Source organism: Rhipicephalus microplus, chromosome 1, assembly GCF_043290135.1.
Source record: "Rhipicephalus microplus isolate Deutch F79 chromosome 1, USDA_Rmic, whole genome shotgun sequence".
Classification (NCBI taxonomy): Eukaryota; Metazoa; Arthropoda; class Arachnida; order Ixodida; family Ixodidae; genus Rhipicephalus; species Rhipicephalus microplus.
In genome coordinates, this window is record NC_134700.1 from 63486856 (window position 1) to 63505939 (window position 19084).

A 19084-nucleotide genomic window follows, 5' to 3' on the forward strand; every position below is an offset into this window, starting at 1 on the left:
GAGTTGTTGTCCTTGCTGATCTGTCGGCAACGAACGCAAACTTCGTATCGGTTCACTGCTAGTGGGATCTTTTTGACACCGAATCTTCATGTTCTGGACAAACTTTTCGCGACAACATACCAAACGGCAAGCTAAACCTAATCGGTGTTGGTTGCGCTTCGATCGGTAGCGGTCGCGTGAATCTAAGTTGCGGTTTGGTATACTGAATTAACGAAACTCTTTGCGGTGGCCGCACTTGATGGGAAGAGATACATATCGTTAATGAAAACGAGGGCAGCACCTGTAGCACTCAAATAGTGGTTCACATTTCGATTGTGATGTCTTAAATCCGTTGTATGAGAGCCGATGAAATCGAATGGTTGGCGTCTTTCAACGCGTCGAATTCTGGACGTGATTAGACATAGTTTCTATGTAATGCGCATAATCCAGGTGGTCTAGTAGTTGGCGAATTTTCACGATGGTGCTTTCATTTGTTAGACACCCCTCCACCTTTTCGCATTCGTTTCATTGGCATTGCGCGTCTTTGGACGTTAAATTTTTTTAACATTCAGCATTTAAATGTTAGCAAACACGCATCACTTGTTTCGATTTTTGGACACGCGAAGCTGCATGTTCAACACGTTTTGCGTAAGTGTGGCCCTTGAAAAAGGTTGTTTTGGTTATACTAGTGCGGTACCGCTTATAGTGCGGATATTCGTGACTCCCGCGACTTACATTATAAGCGGTCTATACTGTATTAACCTAACTTGAACTACAACCTTGACTTTTTTGTCCTTAAAGTATAGAAATTAAACTTGTGAAGGCGTGTAAAAACAAAAAAGTGTGTAATTTTGAACAAAACTTGCATATTGCGAGTAGCATATCCCCTAAATGTCAAAATTAACTCAAGCCCCTGTGTACCTCCGTGCTCTTGACACATGTCCTCCAGTAGTGCACCCACATCCCCAATCATGTTGCGCGCAACTGCAGCTTGTCTTAACATGGCAGTGAGCAAAAATGTGTGACAAACCAAGCCACCATGTTGTTGTTAATTGCAAGAGCACATGTGCAACTATCAGCCGCCAGCACAAGAAAACGTGGCACTGAACCTGCTATAAACAGTGCAAACTAGCAATAGGAGGTACACTGCCATTGCCCTAAGCTCTGCTAGATAAAAAACAGAGTGATGTGCAATGCCAAATAACATGTTTTTCATACTACTTTCACATCTTAACAAAGGATGGAATGGGATCACCACCCATACTCACAGCAGTTGCCCACAATCTCTAACAGGTTTCCTTCGTCATGTATGTTGACAGCATAGTTGAGGCAGTCTGGATATAAAAAAAGAAGAAAGGCAAGTTTGATTATGATTGACGGCTGATCGAGTTGATTGACGGCAGACGCTTTCCTTGCCACTATTAGTGCCAGAGTGTATTGCTGTAACCTGACTTTCTGTTTACCACTCATAGGTTGGGTAATAATAATCATTAGGGTTTCATGTCCCAAAACCACTATATGATTATGAGAGACGCCGTAGTGGAGGATTTCAGAATTTCGACCATCTGGGGTTTTCCAACGGGCACCTAAATCTAAGCACATGGGCCTCAAGCAGTTTTGCCTCCATTGAATATACAGCCGCCGCAGCTGGGATTCGATCCCCCGAGCTGTGGGTCAGCAGTCGAGTACCTGAGCCCCGTGTACCTGAGATCCAAGAAACTCAGCTGTGCGCATGGCACACTATTCATCGAGCTACACAGCAGCATCAATATCCAGAACATTCGAAGAAAATGCAATGAAAGACTCGCTTTAAATAGTGAATAGAGTCTTTGTATGTGACAGTTAGGCAGTGGTCATAATACTATGCGAGCTAGAAAGTGACAAGAGCATATCCTTTGCAATGCCTTGCCTACAATGCAATGTGGACGAAGCAACATACCTTCCTTGGTAAGGGTGGCAAACTGCAATGTCTCGCTGTAGTTGCCCAGTAAAGCACAGCTAGCGAGGTCACCCTGCTCCGAAGTATCAATAACTGCCCTGAAAAGACATTTTGCTCACATTGACATTGCATAGTTACCAAACTGAGATTAATTATACCAGTTGTAACAAAAAATACTGGGACATAACCATGAGCAGCTGCTTGACTGTGAACCATAGACCTTCTTATGATTACTCCAAGAAAAATATTGGCATGGTACACTGCTGAATGGATGAGAAGGCTGCCATATGTTGAATTCAAGAAGCATTCGTCCACAAGAGCTAGAACCCCTTTAAAACAAGCAGCTGGTTGATAGTTCAGTGTGCCATAGTGGTCTGTTTCACACTATAATGGCCCATAATGTATTCATTATCAGAGTGAGTACTTGTGCACTCTTTCAGAAACATTAAGGATCTTCCAGCTTGAAGTGTGTATTTCTTGAAATTGCATGGATAAAAAACACTAAAGATCAAATTTTTTCGTGTTCATGTGCTCAAGAAAAAAAAGTTAGTAACTTAACGGGGGGCACGGGTCTTAGAAGGCCAAATATCACAAAAAAAAATCAACTTTTTGAGGCTGACATTTTCGAAATCTGCGCCTATTTTTGCACATATCTGAGAAGTTTCTAGCTTCTCGCATCATTATTTCTGGCGCAAAATCAACTTATAACATCCCTGTGAGATGAATGTGAGCGCAATTGACGCTAAAATCGCACTTTTTCCGCACCAAACTGTTGCCGTTACACACGAGCTATCGTGTTCATCTTGTTCTCGTTTGGAAGGGTCGTTCTTCATCTTCAATTTCCCGCCACCGCTGGCTCACCTTGCTCATTGGTTTTTTAGCAAAAACGCGTCATCGAGAAACACTAGCGCGCGATTCAATTGGCTGCTTGGGGCACGTGACCAAATTTAGGCATCCGATTGGCCAAGGGGCGCTTTCGACGTCTGCTTCACCATCGCAACGCGCACGGACATGCGCCATTTTGTCATGGTGCTACTGACTGCTTGCGGCAGTAAAGAAGTTCCGTGCTACAGTTATTTGTGAAGCGGGTGTGCCGGTGGTTCGTTCGCTGTGAACTTCAGAAAGATCCCCGCTATGGCTCAGGACAACGAGGATAACAAACTCGACGCGGTCAACGGCGGTCGCCGAGTCACCGGTGTAGGCCTACAAGCCCGTTGGTTGCCGACAACGTTACTGAGAACGGCTGTGTTTTGCAGCCTCATCAGTTAGAGGACGGCAAGTAAAAAGCAGAAGTGAAGCTACCAGAGATATCAATCTTTGTAGTTGACATGTCGCCTTAGAAGACGACATTAACGAAGTGCGCGCGGGGCACTGGCGCTGTGGCACGAGCGCGAGCCTGGCGTCGAACGCTGGCCAGGAGTGACTCCAACGCCTGGGCTACGCTTTTGAACTTGTTCACGTTTCCTGTCCTTTAATAAATCGTCTACAGTCACAAGCGGCTGTACAGACGTAACAGTTGGCGACGAGGAAGACTGGATCGACTCATCGGCACTCCACCGACGTCAAGGAAATAACATGGCGACGCCCGACTTCGGTCGGCTACCCGAATTCAGCGGCAGCCCCAGCTCCTGGAGATCCTGGTATGGGAGGCTACAGTTCTTCTTCGAGGCTAACGAGATTACGGACGCATCGAAGAAACGTGCTCATCTGCTAACGCTGTGCGGGGAACAGACTTATGACATCGTCTGCGCCCTCGTTCAACCCAAGCAGCCCAACCAAGTGAGCTACGAGGACATAGTCAAGATGCTCAAGGCTCACTTCGATCCACAACCGTCTGAGGTCTTCTGCAGGGCACGATTCCAGCGACGTGACCAAAAGCACGACGAAACGGTCAGTGATTACGTCACGGCGCTCAAGAAGCTAGCAGCAGATTGCAATTTCGGGACAAGCGCAGACACTGCAGCGAATCCGACAATGCTGCCTATGGACGTCATGCTGCGTGATCGTTTCGTTTGCGGTCTTCGGAACGAGCAGGTCCAGCAACGGCTCTTCGCAGAAAAGGACTTGACGTTCAAGAAAGCTTTCGACCTTGCACTGCGAGCTGAAAACGCCATCGAAGACCAGAAACGCGTGAAAACCGAATTTAAAGAGTTTCACGAATCCTGCATAAGCACATGCAAGATAGACAACCAAGGTCACTCTAGTGCCTCTGCCCAAAAGAAGAAACAACGCTGTTGGCGTTGTAACGCGCTACATAATCCGGACACTTGCAAGTTCCAGACAGTCTCCTGCAACTACTGCAAGAAACGCGGACACATTGAAAAAGCCTGTCTGAAAAAGCGGAAAGAAGCAAAAACGAGCAACAGCATCGAATATCCCCAACAAGGAACTTCGACAGCTGCCTCAGCACCAGTGTCGACTCAGCAGGACTCATCAGACGTGGCCCTTTACGAGCTCAACACCGTAACCAACGCGTTCAGCACACAGAAGGTCATGACTCGGCTACGCGTACATGGCAAGTTCTTGGATTTTGAAGTCGACTCGGGTGCAGCCTGCACACTCATCAGTGAGGTCACGTTCAAAGCTACGTGGACAGATGATCGACCACGGCTTCAGACCGACAACATGCTCCTACGCACATGGTCAGGACAGTCTCTTCGAGTTCTCGGATGTGCAACGGTGATTGTTACGCACGGAAACAAAACCATGACACTACCACTTGTTGTCATCAAGGGAGCAGGTTGTAACCTCCTTGGACGAAACTGGTTTCCTCACCTGGGTATACAGATCACGGGCATCAATGATGTATCCGGCGATGAACTTGTTTCGAAGCTTCTCGACAAGTACCAATCTGTATTCGACGAGGACATATCAGGACACATCGGTCCAGCGGTACAACTAGACCTCGTGGAAGGAGCGAAACCAAAGTTCCTAAAAGCACGGCCGGTTCCTTTCGCGCTCCGGTCAGCTGTAGAAGCAGAATTGGATCGACTGCAAAGTCAAGGCATAATCGAGCCAGCACAGCATTCGGATTGGGCAACGCCTCTCGTACTGGTTCGAAAGAAGAATGGCTCGTTGCGAATATGCGGCGACTACCGTTGCACAGTGAACCAGGTATCAAAGAAGGCAGACTACCCACTTCCCTCAACTGATGAAGTGCTCAGCCACTTGAGGGGAGGCAAGGTCTTCAGCACCCTGGATTTAGCACAAGCGTACCAGCAACTTCACGTGACGCCAGAGACAGCAGAGATATTGACCCTGAACACGCTGAAGGGACTATACAGGGTCAAGAGATTGCCTTTCGGAATTTCTGCAGCCCCAGCCATTTTTCAACGTTTTATGGAGACAATGCTGTCAGGCATCACAGGCGTGTGCGCATACCTAGATGACGTGATCATCAGTGGGAAAGACGCCACGGAACACGCCGAGAGACTGGAAGAAGTGCTGAAGAGGCTACGAAACTACAATCTGCGCCTCGGAAAAAACAAGTGCTGCTTTGCGGTGCGACAAGTTTTCTTTCTGGGACACCGAATCGACGAGACAGGCGTCCACACAAACGAAGAGAAAGTTCGAGCCATAACGGACGCTCCAGCACCAAACTGCAAACAAGCGCTTCAATCATTTCTCGGAATGCTGGCTTTCTACGACAGATTCTTGAAGAACAGGGCAACAGTTGCCAGCTGCCTATACCAGCTTCTTCAGAAGGACGCCACGTGGAGATGGGAGACAAAGCATCAAGAAGCCTTTGACAAGCTTAAGGCATTGCTGCTCAGTCAGACCGTACTGGCACACTACGACGAACAGAAGGAGCTTCTTGTCTCTTGTGATGCTTCACCATATGGCATAGGAGCTGTTCTGTCTCAACGTGATGACCAGAATAGAGAGGCGCCAATCGCTTTTGCATCTCGGACGCTAGGGCCGGCAGAACGCAAATATGCTCAATTGGACAGAGAAGGCCTTGCTGTGGTGTTTGCAGCCCACAAGTTCCACAAGTATATTGCGGGAAGAAAGGTGACTTTCGTCACTGACCACCAACCACTGCTCGGCATACTGGGTCCACAAAAGCCAACGGCTCAAGTCCTTTCTCCACGGATGACCAGATGGTGCATCAAGTTATCGGCGTATGACTACAGCATAATCTACAGGCGTGGCAAGAACCATCAAAACGCGGATGCGTTGAGCCGTTTGCCATTACAAGAACGTCTCGATGAACCCTGGCCTCCAGGTGACGTACTATTGTTCGAAGCGTTATCGAGACCTCCGTTGACTGCTGCCGAGATAGCACGCCTGACACAACAAGACAGCATCATGCAGAGGTTGTACAAGGCAGTGCAGGAGGGTACAGTGGAGAAACTCACTGGAGATGAGTTTGCTCCTTACCGACGACGAGCGACCGCACTAGCACTACAGCGCGAGTGCATCACACTTGGATCCCGAGTGATCATACCGAGCTCAGCACGATCCCGTGTTCTGGCACTTCTGCATGCGGGTCACAGAGGCATGGTAGCCATGAAGAAGTGCGCAAGGAGCTACGTATGGTGGCCCGGAATGGACAAGGTGATCGAGGAAACGGTGCGACAGTGCCGTGAATGCCAAGCAACGCAAAAGAGCCCACCCAAAGCTCCTATTCCTACGTGGGACCGTCCCCAGACAGCATGGAACACGGTGCACGTTGACTTCGCGGGGCCACTACTCGGACGCACCTACTTAGTTGTTGTGGACGCATACACAAAGTGGGTGGAAGTCCGGCACGTGACACAAGCAACATCCGCGGCTGTAATCGACGTGCTCCGAAGCCTCTTTGCAACGTTCGGCATTCCCCGAAAGGTCATCTCCGACAACGGAAAAGCATTCATCTCCAACGAGATCAAGCAGTTCTATGCGTCGAACGGCATACAGGCTGCAACCTCACCAGCATATCATCCGGCAACAAACGGCCAGGCAGAACGCTATGTGGCGGAGCTGAAAAGAGCGCTGTTGAAAGATGCAGACAAGTCCATACAGTGCCGACTTGCAAGATTTCTGTATCGGCAGCACACGACAATACACACTACCACAGGTATGACACCGGCGAGAGCGATGTTCGGACGAGAATTGCTCTGCCCTCTCGATCTTCTTAAGCGGGAGACGGATAAGCGAAGTCCTGAGAGCCAGGAGGCATTGCAAAAATCACGCCGCTTCGCTATAGGGGATAGAGTGCTTATCCGGCAGTTTTTGAAAAAGCCAGATTGGATTGAAGGCGAAATACTGCGCCGCGTCGGACCACGATCCTGGCTTGTAAAAAGCGACCAAGGAAAGGTTCGGCGTCACCTCAATCACATGAGGAAAACGAGTCAGACCAGACAAACAACCCAATCGCGGACAGATTGGAGCGCAGCTGACGATCTCTTGGACGCAACGCCAGAAGAGACGCCATCGAGCTCAGCTGCTCAACCGCCTGAATCGCCCGAGATGCAAGATCACACTCCCTCGCAACCGTCGACGTCACAGGCAGTGGCCACTCGGCAACTGCGACCACCAGAGGTTAGGCGACCTCCAGACCGCTATGGAGACTTCGTCTAAGGGAGGAAGAGTGACATGTCGCCTTAGAAGACGACATTAACGAAGTGCGCGCGGGGCACTGGCGCTGTGGCACGAGCGCGAGCCTGGCGTCGAACGCTGGCCAGGAGTGACTCCAACGCCTGGGCTACGCTTTTGAACTTGTTCACGTTTCCTGTCCTTTAATAAATCGTCTACAGTCACAAGCGGCTGTACAGACGTAACAGTAGTGACGGAACGGAAGTGCAGTCTTATAGCTAAACCCGCCGATGTTGTGGTTCCCCCCGCCTGACAAAAGGACCTTGAACTGCGTGACGGTTTGTCAGAGTGGAGTACGCCGCGCGTCAACCAACACCAGAAAGTCAATCCGTTTGCAGTGAACATGCTCGCGGCCCTCGCAATGAAGGCTACTGGCAACAGGTAGACTGCTTTTAACGACGTGTTCGCAACGTTGTCGCGATCTCCGCTCGAAATTACGGCAGTCTTGCGTGAAAAGAAAACTAACACCTCGGCACTCGTGTAGCCTCGAAATTGATGAGCGAGGGAGCAACTTTGGTTCGCGACACTTACGGGTAACTTACTCTGGACAAGCCGGAAAACATCGGCGCGTTATTCGACAGATCGTAGATAACGCACGCACATTTGTCGCACATCACCGTCAGTACAGTCACCGAACTGATAAGCGGCCTCGCGGCAGACGAGCACACGGCGACAACTTGCTGCAGGACTAGAAGAAACGACACGCTCGTACAAACAATCTGTCTATTACATTCCCGGTGCATATTAACTGACTGAAAGTATGTGTGCCATGATATTTTTCCCTCGGAACGGCGAAATTAAGTTTTAACAGCATTATTCTCAAAGCACAGATTTTGACCACTTTCTTTTGCTTGTTCGGTAAAAGTGGACCTAGGACAGCTAGAGCTGTAATTGTTTTTGCACAATGTAGCTAAATGTGCACAAAAAACAATGCTGGGAGCCTATTTTTAATTGGCAGTGTCATTTTTTTTTATTTTAATATAAAAATTTCTGTATTTGATTACATGCAATGAACTGTGCTGTAATTCGAGAAGTACTCGTTCAATTTTCGATCCGCTTGCAGCGTTGCACTTCTTAGGCTTTCTAGCATTCATTTATATGTCAATGGCTATGTAATTATAAGTGCATACATTTTTACAGTTAAAAATGTTAGAATTCTTTGTTTTCTTTATTTTCTCAAAATGGCAATTTTGTACACCCTGCATGAAAATTACTGCAATATATCTGAAACTTTTACAGAGAGCAGAATATTTTATTTTGCAGCATGAGGCTATATGTTTGAAGCACACAACATAGGAAGCAGATTTTGATTTCTCTTGATGCCAGTTTTTCAAACTAGCCTTTTTTGTGACCACACATGGCCACATTCAGAGCTGTGAAGTTTAGTGTACTGTAAAGTAAGAAATAATGACCCATTCAAAAAAGTGCTTCTTATGTTGCATGTCTTATGCTTTCTACTGTCAATCCCTATGTTATTTATAAATTTTTGACTGGTGGTTATTTTTCTATTATGGTAAGAACAATAGAAATTCTTATCTTGATTAATCAATTAACTAATGAAGCTACAAAAAAAAACAACTACATTTTTAGGATCCGGAGAACAAACTAAGTAAGCATGCCAACTTCTGTCACACTTGGTTCAAAAATAAATGAGAGAGCCCTAATAACCATGTCCCCCCTTAACACTTATGGTGGGCTCTTATGAATCATTTATGCTGCAACCCTGTAATAAATCTGACCCGATTTATTTAAATTTATAAATCCTATGTTCACAGACTTGTCGACCTAATACAAAAATGAACAAAAAGTGTGTACCACCAGCAGCAGCAAAACCAAAATAAGAGACATTATGAGCTCTACATGCAGAGTTTGGTTAATCCATGCACTTGTTTGGAAGGCTTTTCTTTCTTTCAAATATGTACTGCTGTTTCAATCAGCAGTAGTACTGCACTTGGCAAGCAAACATGGTTCACAAAGTGGTACTGTTCACCCCATTTATAACATAGCCGTCTACAGTGCAGGCCCTGTTATGCAATTTTTTTTTACTACAGTTAAACCCTCTCATAGAACACTATGTATACGCATAGCACTGATTGTGCAGTCTCCCAAGATGAAAGACTGGCTACTAGGTGTCTACCGTAAAGTTCTCAAACTCAACGGAGCAAACGAGCTTCACAGTCGAGCGGGACAAGCCGTAGAGAGAGCAACGACGACATTACGCAGAAGGAGGGGTCGCAGTGCAAACAAACAGGAAAGAGGGGAAGGAAATAAAGAAATTAAGTGAAAAGGCAGCAAGCAGTGCAATGTGGGCACATGGCGCAAGGAGGTAACAGCAAAGGCCTTTGCTCCAGCTGCTTTTTTGTGCATATGCTATGCTCCGAGTGTCCACCCGCGTCTGCATGAAGTGCTCATAGCCATTGTTTGGCTCTTCGGTTTGCCATCTGGAAAACAGTTGAGTTGTTGTAGAGCGCAGGAACTCGCGGCCCCTACCGAACACTTGACCTGGCGACGAAAGTCACATGTCTTGAAGGAAGTTGACTAGGGAGGCACTGCCAAGCAAGACATCGCACTCAAGTAGAGCGTTAAGCCTAACTTCCTCTCGAATTTCATCAAATGCAAACAGGTGAACTCAATGACGGTAGTTTTAGGGCCGTTCTTAGTGACGTCAGTCTTGAATAATTTGTTGCCGTGGACAGCAACGTCCGCACATGCAGTCCACTAACGAGCAGAAAAATTGTGCAAATGCTTCGGCTAGTGGACGGCGACATAGAAACGAACCGCCACTGAGGACTACCGATGTTCCTACATGTCTTGGCCCTCGCACTGTGGTTTTCATGTTTTGTTAAAGAGGACAGTGCTGAAGGAGCCCTTCAACATGTGTAGTGCTTGGAAAGCTAGCTAGCGACAGCCAGGTTTGGCAAGAAAAGATGACAGACTATTTTCTTAGAGAACTGTCAGGTTCGAAGCAATAAATGTGCAGTTTTTTGTGCGTCTTGCTTAATTAAAATTTTGTTTAATTCAAAGTTTTTTTGTGGTTCCTAGTCGACTGTATGTGCCAAACTATACAACTGTGTTTTAGTTCTTCAGGAATTGAATTTTAAAATTGGTAGCCAATTTTGAAATCACATTTGTAAATGCGGGCCACCCAGTGTATTTGACGTACAGGTATAGCCTTCCTACCTGCCTCACCCAACAGACAGATTCAGCATGCACTTTCTTCTATGAGGCAACACCGACACGATAACAGTTATGTTTTGTTAGCTGCATGGCGTGTTAGTCGTCATTGACATCAGCTCTTACAGTAACATCGAGCAATAAGGAGATTAATGCAGGGCAAATGAGATGCTTCACGCATGGGCGAGTCAAAATCAAAAGGTGATGCTTCTGCGTTCATATAGTAGCTGCAATCATCGCTGAACTCATCACTGGTAAGTCCAGACGAGCTGGCACAGCCTGACTCTGCATTTGGTAACATTGCCTGCTTGCTTTTCGCATGATGGAAGAAGCATGTGTGCTATGTTTACCCGTTGTCTAGCCGTGGTGGCGTGTTGCCATTGTTTCGTGACATCATCGTATACGTAGCCCAGAGCATCTCCCTGTTTCGGTTTCCATTCTGAGTCATCATTTATAGCTTATTTAAAATTATTGGCAATCTTTTGGCAAAACAAACCCCCCCTTGTTATTAAAGGCCTGTTAATACTTTTTGAAAACAACATTATCTCAATATAGTTGGAAATGCCCCAGAGTTCCCCTTTAAATCTTCAACAAAAACAAGGCAGTGTTTGTGGAATATTAGAGTGATGGTTCATGGTTACCAATGTTTTCAACATCGCACCCATTCTACGCATAGGCATTCTAGGCATACTTTCTGCGCAGTGTGGTATCACGATGAAAAGGTCCGAAAAGTTAGTTTACTGCTTTCCACTATGGCTATGGCACTCTTTGTTTTTGTTTCTGCAGTCAATATGTCGGCACGGCAGGTTAAAAAATGTTAACCTTCGAACATCTGCAAATTTACCCCCAAGTTCCATGCCTTAATTGTCAGAATCACACGGCTGTGCGCAGATATACAGTCTTTCGATTTAAGAACAAAAATTTTTAACACTGTGGTACCATTTGTATTGCGGATATTTGAGACGCCAGCAATTTATGTTATAAGTTGTCTATGCTGCACCAGTAGTATGAGTGAGTATGAACTTTACTGAGGTCCTGAAAAGAAAGAAAGCAGTGCCGAAAGGCCCGCCAATCAATACGGCAGCTCCGCCCAGGTGAGGACCGGTAGACAGTTTTTCGACAACAGCCCAGGCCCTCTGGACAGCCTTGACCTGAGTGATGAGCTCTGTGCTTCGAAAGGCGGAATGCCAGGAGAACTGGTGAGAGAAGTCTGTACCCATGTTGGCAGGGAACAGCCAGAGCATGTGGTCGAAATTGTCATATTCGACGTTACAGTGCGGACATACAGTGGAGAAGTCAGGATTGGACCTGTCCTGCTTAGTGTTGTTGGTGTGATGCACGTATGAGTCTGCAACTGTCTGTAAGTGACTGGGACAGCTTCTCTTTTTAACCTTTTGACACGCCTTTTTACAACAGCCGTGTGGGAGTTTTGCTTCACAGTCATGAAAGCGCCAGGCTCAAAAATGTTTCAGTTCTCAATTACAGCGGCTTTGAAGATGGCTGAGACGGCAAAAACCCGACTCTCACAGAGGCTTATGCCTATGACACTTATCTGCATCAACTATTAAGTTCAAGATTCCACGCCACCATGCAAGAACTGCTACTGGTCCCTTCTGTAATTTTCTTCGTGTTGCACCTTCCACTCTCAGCCCTCTCTGCTCACAAATTATTGCAGAACATCTTGAAATGGCTGCGACATTGAATTATGCAATCACCACTAGACAGTTATAAAAGGTGCAAGCGGTCATTCCTTCATTTGAGTAAGCTTACGCACAAAGCGTAGGTGGTAAAGCACTTAAACCGGAATAAATGTCCAGTAAATAAACAAACCTCCACGTGGCCCCGTCATGGAAAACAATGCAGTCATAGACTGGCCCCTGGTCTTCAAACTTCTTCTCCAGGCTCGCCAACACCTCCACCTGGGCTTCTCGATCCTCGCGTGCTAGCCGCTGTTCCAGGTTAAGCTGCACACACACACCAAACATGGTGCTTCAAAAGAAGTTAACAATAACGCAGCTGGCCCATAAGTCCCTCCTGCTGATCACGGATTGTGCCCTTCCAAATCGGACTGAAAATGCACAAAACTTGACACAAAGCCCACGGTGGCATCTCTCATATGCCAGTACAAATTTCCAGTTGAAATGACGCAATTGACATCTCTTTTCAGCAAAAAAGCCTTATTTTTCTTGTGAGAAGGGTCACAGAGTAGAAAGCTGGCCGTGAAGTTGAACGAAGCACCGCTGCAAAGTTTGTCATTGTCCAAAGCATCTTCTCAGGTGCATTCGCAGCAGCGCTGAACCTTGTTGCTACTATCAAACTTTGATATTTAAATGCAAAACAATTTTTTTCTGTTTGCACTTTTATTCATGCATGAATAACATTTTTAATTAAATAGTGTAAACAACAACATTTTGCAACAGTAGCCATAAATAAAATTTATAAGAGCCTGGTCTTGGCCCCCAGCATAGATGAGGGATGCCTTCACCGCACAAGTTTGGATTGCTAGAGGGTAAACCTCTACACGCAAATGTGGCTCCTCAAGGAGCCATGTACAGTAAATCTTATGCTCCAGCGCTCCACTAGCTAAAGGGCAAATGCTAGATCATATGATCATTTCCTGAGGTGGGTGTTTAGAGTTACCTTTAATGCACACTACCAAAACATAACTTTTTTTTTTCTTTAATTATCTTGTTGGCCAAAATAAACACTACAAGATTTCTGGAACATTATTCCAACAATTTGCATAGATTTCATATTTGCCTTTAGTGTCGCTTCAAACTTCGCATGCAATAATACAAGCTGAAAACATTTCAGCTTTTCTTTCTTCTTTCTTAAAGGGGAGATGCGATTTAAAAAAGAAGTTTCGTGAATCTGTAAATTAGGACAATGAAATGTTTTGCTGTACATATAGGTTTTTATGCTGATTTCAAATATGTAATTAGTTTTGTAATAAGTTGCACAGTTTTCATTTTGTGCTAAGACATGTGCAAAATACCTTGTAGTAGTTCATTTTGAACCAACTGTTTATGCCATTAAACTTCCATGGTTCTGAGCCATAAATGGCTCATATTGTTCCTCATTAAACTGTAAAATGCAAATAACTATCAAGGAAGTGCATATAAGACATTCTCAGACAAAAATAATTTTAATGTGAGAATTCTTGGAATCCTCAGCCCATACTAGTTGCTTGCTTTAGCTTTGTGATAATTATACAGGCAATATCAAGTTTTAAAGGGGAAACTTGCACCCTTCACATGTCAAGGAATATCTGGGCAGAACTTCATCCTGATCTGGCCATCAGAAATACAAATGCATGATGTCCAATCTCAAATAGTAGCCCAAAAATGAATCTTGAGAAAAACGTATTTTAAAGGTATAAGCAAAAGGTCATCTACGAAGAAAAATTGTGTTTTTAAGATGATTTATCTCATTATGAGAGCTTGGCAATCATGGTTATTTTTAGCATATGGCTTTAGTGAACTAATTCAAAATGCAATGCCAAGCAGCCAGGTGATGATTTCTACAGGGCTATAGACAACGAGCTCTTTTTAGTTTTTAGTAGCCACATTGTGATTTTTAAAAGCGATTTTAATCTACTTCGAGTTTAATTATTTGCATTTTCTTTGTCATGAAAGTAGAGAAACTAAACTTGTGAAAGCAAATAAGAACAAAAAATATTTAACATTGGGAGGAAGTTTTGTTTTTCGACTTGTGCATCTCCCCTCAATCAAGACAGGACTGCTAGTGCATAAATTCTCCGGCTCAGAGAGGCAAAAAGTATGAATACACCTAATTAATGCAATGAAGCCATTTGAATAGGAAATTTTAAAATGCATTAGAAATGTAATGGACCAATCCAAATTTTTTTTTAACAAACCAAGCTTTGAGTTACAACACTGCACTTAAGTTAATACTGGTTATATGTACCAGCGCAATTCCACAGTGACTGCCACTGTGGCCCAAAAAAGTTATGCAACTGACTAAAATGCTTGATAACGTACTTTTACTGTTTCCTGAAGTAAGCTTAATAAAGGAGCTCATGTACGACCTTGGAGATATAGAAAAAAGGGTGACCAGAGTTTGTGAACAGAGTTAGCTCTTATAATTGACTGTTGAACGCATGCACACATACACACACCTGGGAAACATTAGCGCCCTGGCTTGCTTCTAGCTCCTGCAAGTTCCTGGAAGCCTTGGCTTGAGCGGGACCATGGGAAGGGGACCACTCACGCTCCTTGTACACCTTCTGCACACGCAAGGGACATTCTAGATGCACACAGAGTACAGGCAAGTAAGTGGTGGAAACGTCTTCCAGCATTTTGGAGCAGCCATTCCAGCAGGGAAAATCTGCTTTTGGAGCAGCTACATGTGTGTTTGGAGCACAGCGGGCTTTTCATGACACCCACAGAGGAACAAAATTTAGCTTTTAGTTTAATGCTCCTACATTTACATAATCATTTACACAGAAGCAGCAAGCTCGCAAAATAAGCACAACTAAACAACAAAAGTATGATTATGTACAGAAGCAGTGACATAACATAGTGAAGGATTTTGTGAATATATTTTTTACCTTGGTCGGCACTGTGTACATTTCATCCATAGTATATTGATATTGAGTCCTTTTGATATTGTCATGCACTTGAAAACCACATAGGGTGACAGCTTCTGACAATCTGCCAGGCATCATAACACCACTGTGACTCACATCTTCTCGTTGCCGATGGTACAAATGGTACAGAGACACAAACTTGTTCGGAGCTCCTTTCGTAAATGGTGATGGGTGATGGCATGTCCAGACAAACTGGAACTTGATCGGGGTGGCCAATTTGACCCAAATGAAAGCTCTATAATTTGCACAGTGAAACAAAATGGTGCCAAAAATGTACAAGAAGCTCTTTCAAGGGTTCATGGAGCATTTGAGAAATGGAGGTTCACCAGTGAAGTGGAAATCCGGCACGGCACATGAAATGGTAGACCTATCGCTTGCTTGCTTTGAAATCCGAGCTCAATATTGCCTTTCTATGGCCAGTTTTTTCTCTTTCACCTGCATCAGTTTCATGCTTGTTGCCTAATGCGTGGCCACCTGCCGTGAAACAGGCCTTGTCAGGAAGAGTTTGATTTCTGGGAATGCCCCATTCTTAGCGCTGCAAAAGCTTTTTTTTCTTACCACTGCACAAGTGAAGTGCTTCTTTTTGTCGTTACCACCCGCAGATACTTCCCTAGGGGACACTAAACTGCCTCCCGGCCGCACTGTTGCCTGATTTTCTCCACAGCTGTGATGACACTTTTTTTTAAAGCAGAGGAGTACTGTTTTCGAGGTTCTGAAATCTTGCAGCGAGGTTCGCATGTGCTCATATCTGCTGTTATAATACATGCCTATAAAACTCAGTGCTGCAGTGTTCACCCTGGGCACAAGAGTAAAAAAGCCAAACCATACCCATATGGCAACGATGAAACCAAAACTTCAAGAACAACTTCATTTTTCGAGTAAGGTTTTGTTTGGATCAGCAAATATATTATGAGGTGGAAATTCGGAATGCAAATATTAAGCATAATTTACGCGGGTTCTTACGGTACATAGGTTCGACAGTTGTAAAATGCACTATGCATTGAAAATTACCATTGTTTCCAGATATGACCTACCAAAAAACATCATATCTCTAGTTTTCTTACAGTGAATTGATTTTAAAAATATTAACTACTGTTTATTATAACAGGTAGAAAGAAATTCACATCCAAACTCAACCTTGATTGCAGTGCAGCTCTGCCTCCTTTTGCCCTGCCCCAAGACTCGGTTTCGTATTCGCTCTAGTATATCAATGAAGAAAACTTGGCCCTAACGTGAACCCTCTTCAATGATGAACTCAGAGTTTTTTTGGGATGCTGCATGCAGCAGGAACATCGCAGTTCTTTCCTCCAAATTCAACTGCATTGATTATTACGAGCTTTGCAGAAAGCACCAGGTTTTTCCATTTCAGGGCAGTCATAGTATTACATCAAAGGGAGCCGAGAATTCTTGTTATAAACGAGAACCTTGCATTCATAGATCAGTGTTTGCATTATACATATCATTGGCCTGATTCAGAAGGAACAAAATGCCATCGTATTACTCATGTGACATATCTAAATAATAGGAGAAAGTGCTTAAGGACACCTTGGTAAGCTGATTAGTTCGTGGAAAACATGAATGTCAGGAGCATTTTCTTCTTTTTCACTGAGAATCACAAAAAACCAATTACATCTGTAAAACAATATGGAACTGATATGCGAAATGACCAAGACAAAAGTGAGAGAACATGCAGAGAATACGAGCATTTTCTGTGTTTTCTTATTCGTGTCTTGGTCATTTTGTGCAGCTTTAAGAAGATTTAACAGCAGTGAACCAACTAGTCTGTTGTATCACTAAATTAAATCTGTGCACCAGCTGAGCGTCTATCATTCGCTGATGCACTGGCCACCCTGAGGGTGTCCTCAACATTCTGTCCTGGCAACAGTGGTGAGCTGGCCTCGCAACGAGCAAGAAACAGAAAGTGGAGGCCACACCTGAACCCGCTCCTTGAGACACTTTGGGTAGAGCTCATAAGCACACTTGAGCCCCACATGAAACTTGCCAGTCGGGTTGCTCCACGACTCGGGAATCTGCATTACACAGTAGGTATTGCAATGAGTGCAACACAGACACTGGCAAAAGTAGAACAGCAGTCATGTGTTTAGCCTTTTTGTTAAAGCGACAATAAAGAGAAACAATGAGTTGTTTTAGATTGATGAACTGCACTCTCAGAACTATAATGCATTAAGTTTCGCTGTCATAAGTTTAATATTAGCGGAGAAAATCAAGGCTGAAGTTTCATTTTAAATTTCTCACTGTAATCTCCAAGCGTGACGTCAGAAATTCCACAATGTGTTTGTCAGTATTTTTGCCACGTTGGCTCTATGAAATCTTCGGAGACCTCGTATGATAAGTCTATGGCACCCACAGATTGCAATGTAATTCAATTTTATTGATTAGAAACTACGTAGGACCCAGTAGAGGACTTCAAAATTGATGACGTCAAAGTGTTTGATGCAGGAATCTCAAGGTGGCGTCTCCACCCAGAGTTTATTTTCACACATTTTCTCGCTTACCAAATGTTGTGTCGTGGTAAGTGTCGTGTTTTCAGGATTGTGAAATTGCACTTTACTAATATGCGAAAAAGCGTTTTGCTCTTTAGTGTTCCTGTAAGCTCAGTGTCGTACAAGGAGGATTGAACAATTCAACACTGTACTCAATTTCAAGGCATCAAATCAAAGAGAGACTTCTTTAACGGTTTCACATGACAAAATTACAATGTAATAACATCCCCTATACTTTCTCTGGCATTACTGTCTGTTAGTTCTCGTTAATATTTTGCCTAACAAAGGAAACATGCCCTTCCCTTTACACTTTCCTTCAACGTAATTGAAAGGCGCACAACAGTGGAAGATTCGATGTGAACTTTTAAACACCTAGGTAAAAGAGCCAAGTGCCTTAAGTCTTTTGAAAAGTAATAATCACTAAAAATTATCACCCAATAATATAAAACGCATCTTTCTAGGCACATGTGAGCATTTTAAAACAAAAAAATATGAAAAATGTCATCAAAAGTGGGCCTTACGCCAACACTCCTAACTCAGGTTTTGCTCTGTGGGGTCTTGGCGCGGCGAACGAGCGCATCGCCACGCCACGCTCTTGGAGTGAATGGACACAGCAGACGCGGTCGGTACAAAGCACACAACATACATACTTATTAACTAATTTAGACGACGATATCGTCCGCCGAATGATACACCAATTTCAATTAACACGCTACCATACAAAAAACATAATGCAGTGACACACTAAACACACAATAACATGATAAACACACAATAACATGATAAACACACAATAACACGATAAACACACTAACACATACCTAAGGCGGCGTCGCCAACGCCTGACTTTCCACCTGGAACCCCGGCGCAAAGCCCGCGGTGCCGAGCACCGGGGACCCACGCTACAGACAACCGTTCGCGGCAGCCGCCATGCGCAGAAGAGGCTCGCTCAACTCTCGCCCACCACCAAGGCCTGCCTTCCGCCAGGGGCCACCGCCGGCGCTACCACTCTACCAACAGTGGTACTCAAAGCGAACACAACGCCATCTATCGCCCTGCGGTGGTCACCACCGAAATAAAGCCTTGAGGCGAGACACGTGCGCCACGCGGTGCAGACAACTTTACAGGGGGGTGTCAGCACCCCACATTTTCCCAACCATAAATCAAATCATATCCCGAAATCAAAAATTAGCTACACAAGCTTTAACAAAAAAATTATATCGCACGACCATAATGTCCTTGCACCACGACACCGCCGCTCGTCGACACTGCTGCACTGTCCGGCTAAACTTCACCTCAGCA

At 44.8% G+C, this 19084-nt stretch overlaps 1 protein-coding gene across 1 annotated transcript in view; it reads right to left on the reverse strand.

The window, feature by feature from the left end:
- TppII (Tripeptidyl-peptidase II) overlaps positions 1 to 19084 on the reverse strand; it is a 236372-nt gene that overhangs the window by 201421 nt on the left and 15867 nt on the right. The window contains exons 3-7 of the mRNA XM_075873097.1: positions 17213 to 17308; positions 14808 to 14915; positions 12500 to 12633; positions 1919 to 2016; positions 1248 to 1313 (exon numbers count right to left, since the gene is read on the reverse strand). Of these exons, the coding sequence (XP_075729212.1) occupies positions 1248 to 1313; positions 1919 to 2016; positions 12500 to 12633; positions 14808 to 14915; positions 17213 to 17308 (502 nt within the window). The remainder of the gene's footprint in view (positions 1 to 1247; positions 1314 to 1918; positions 2017 to 12499; positions 12634 to 14807; positions 14916 to 17212; positions 17309 to 19084) is intronic.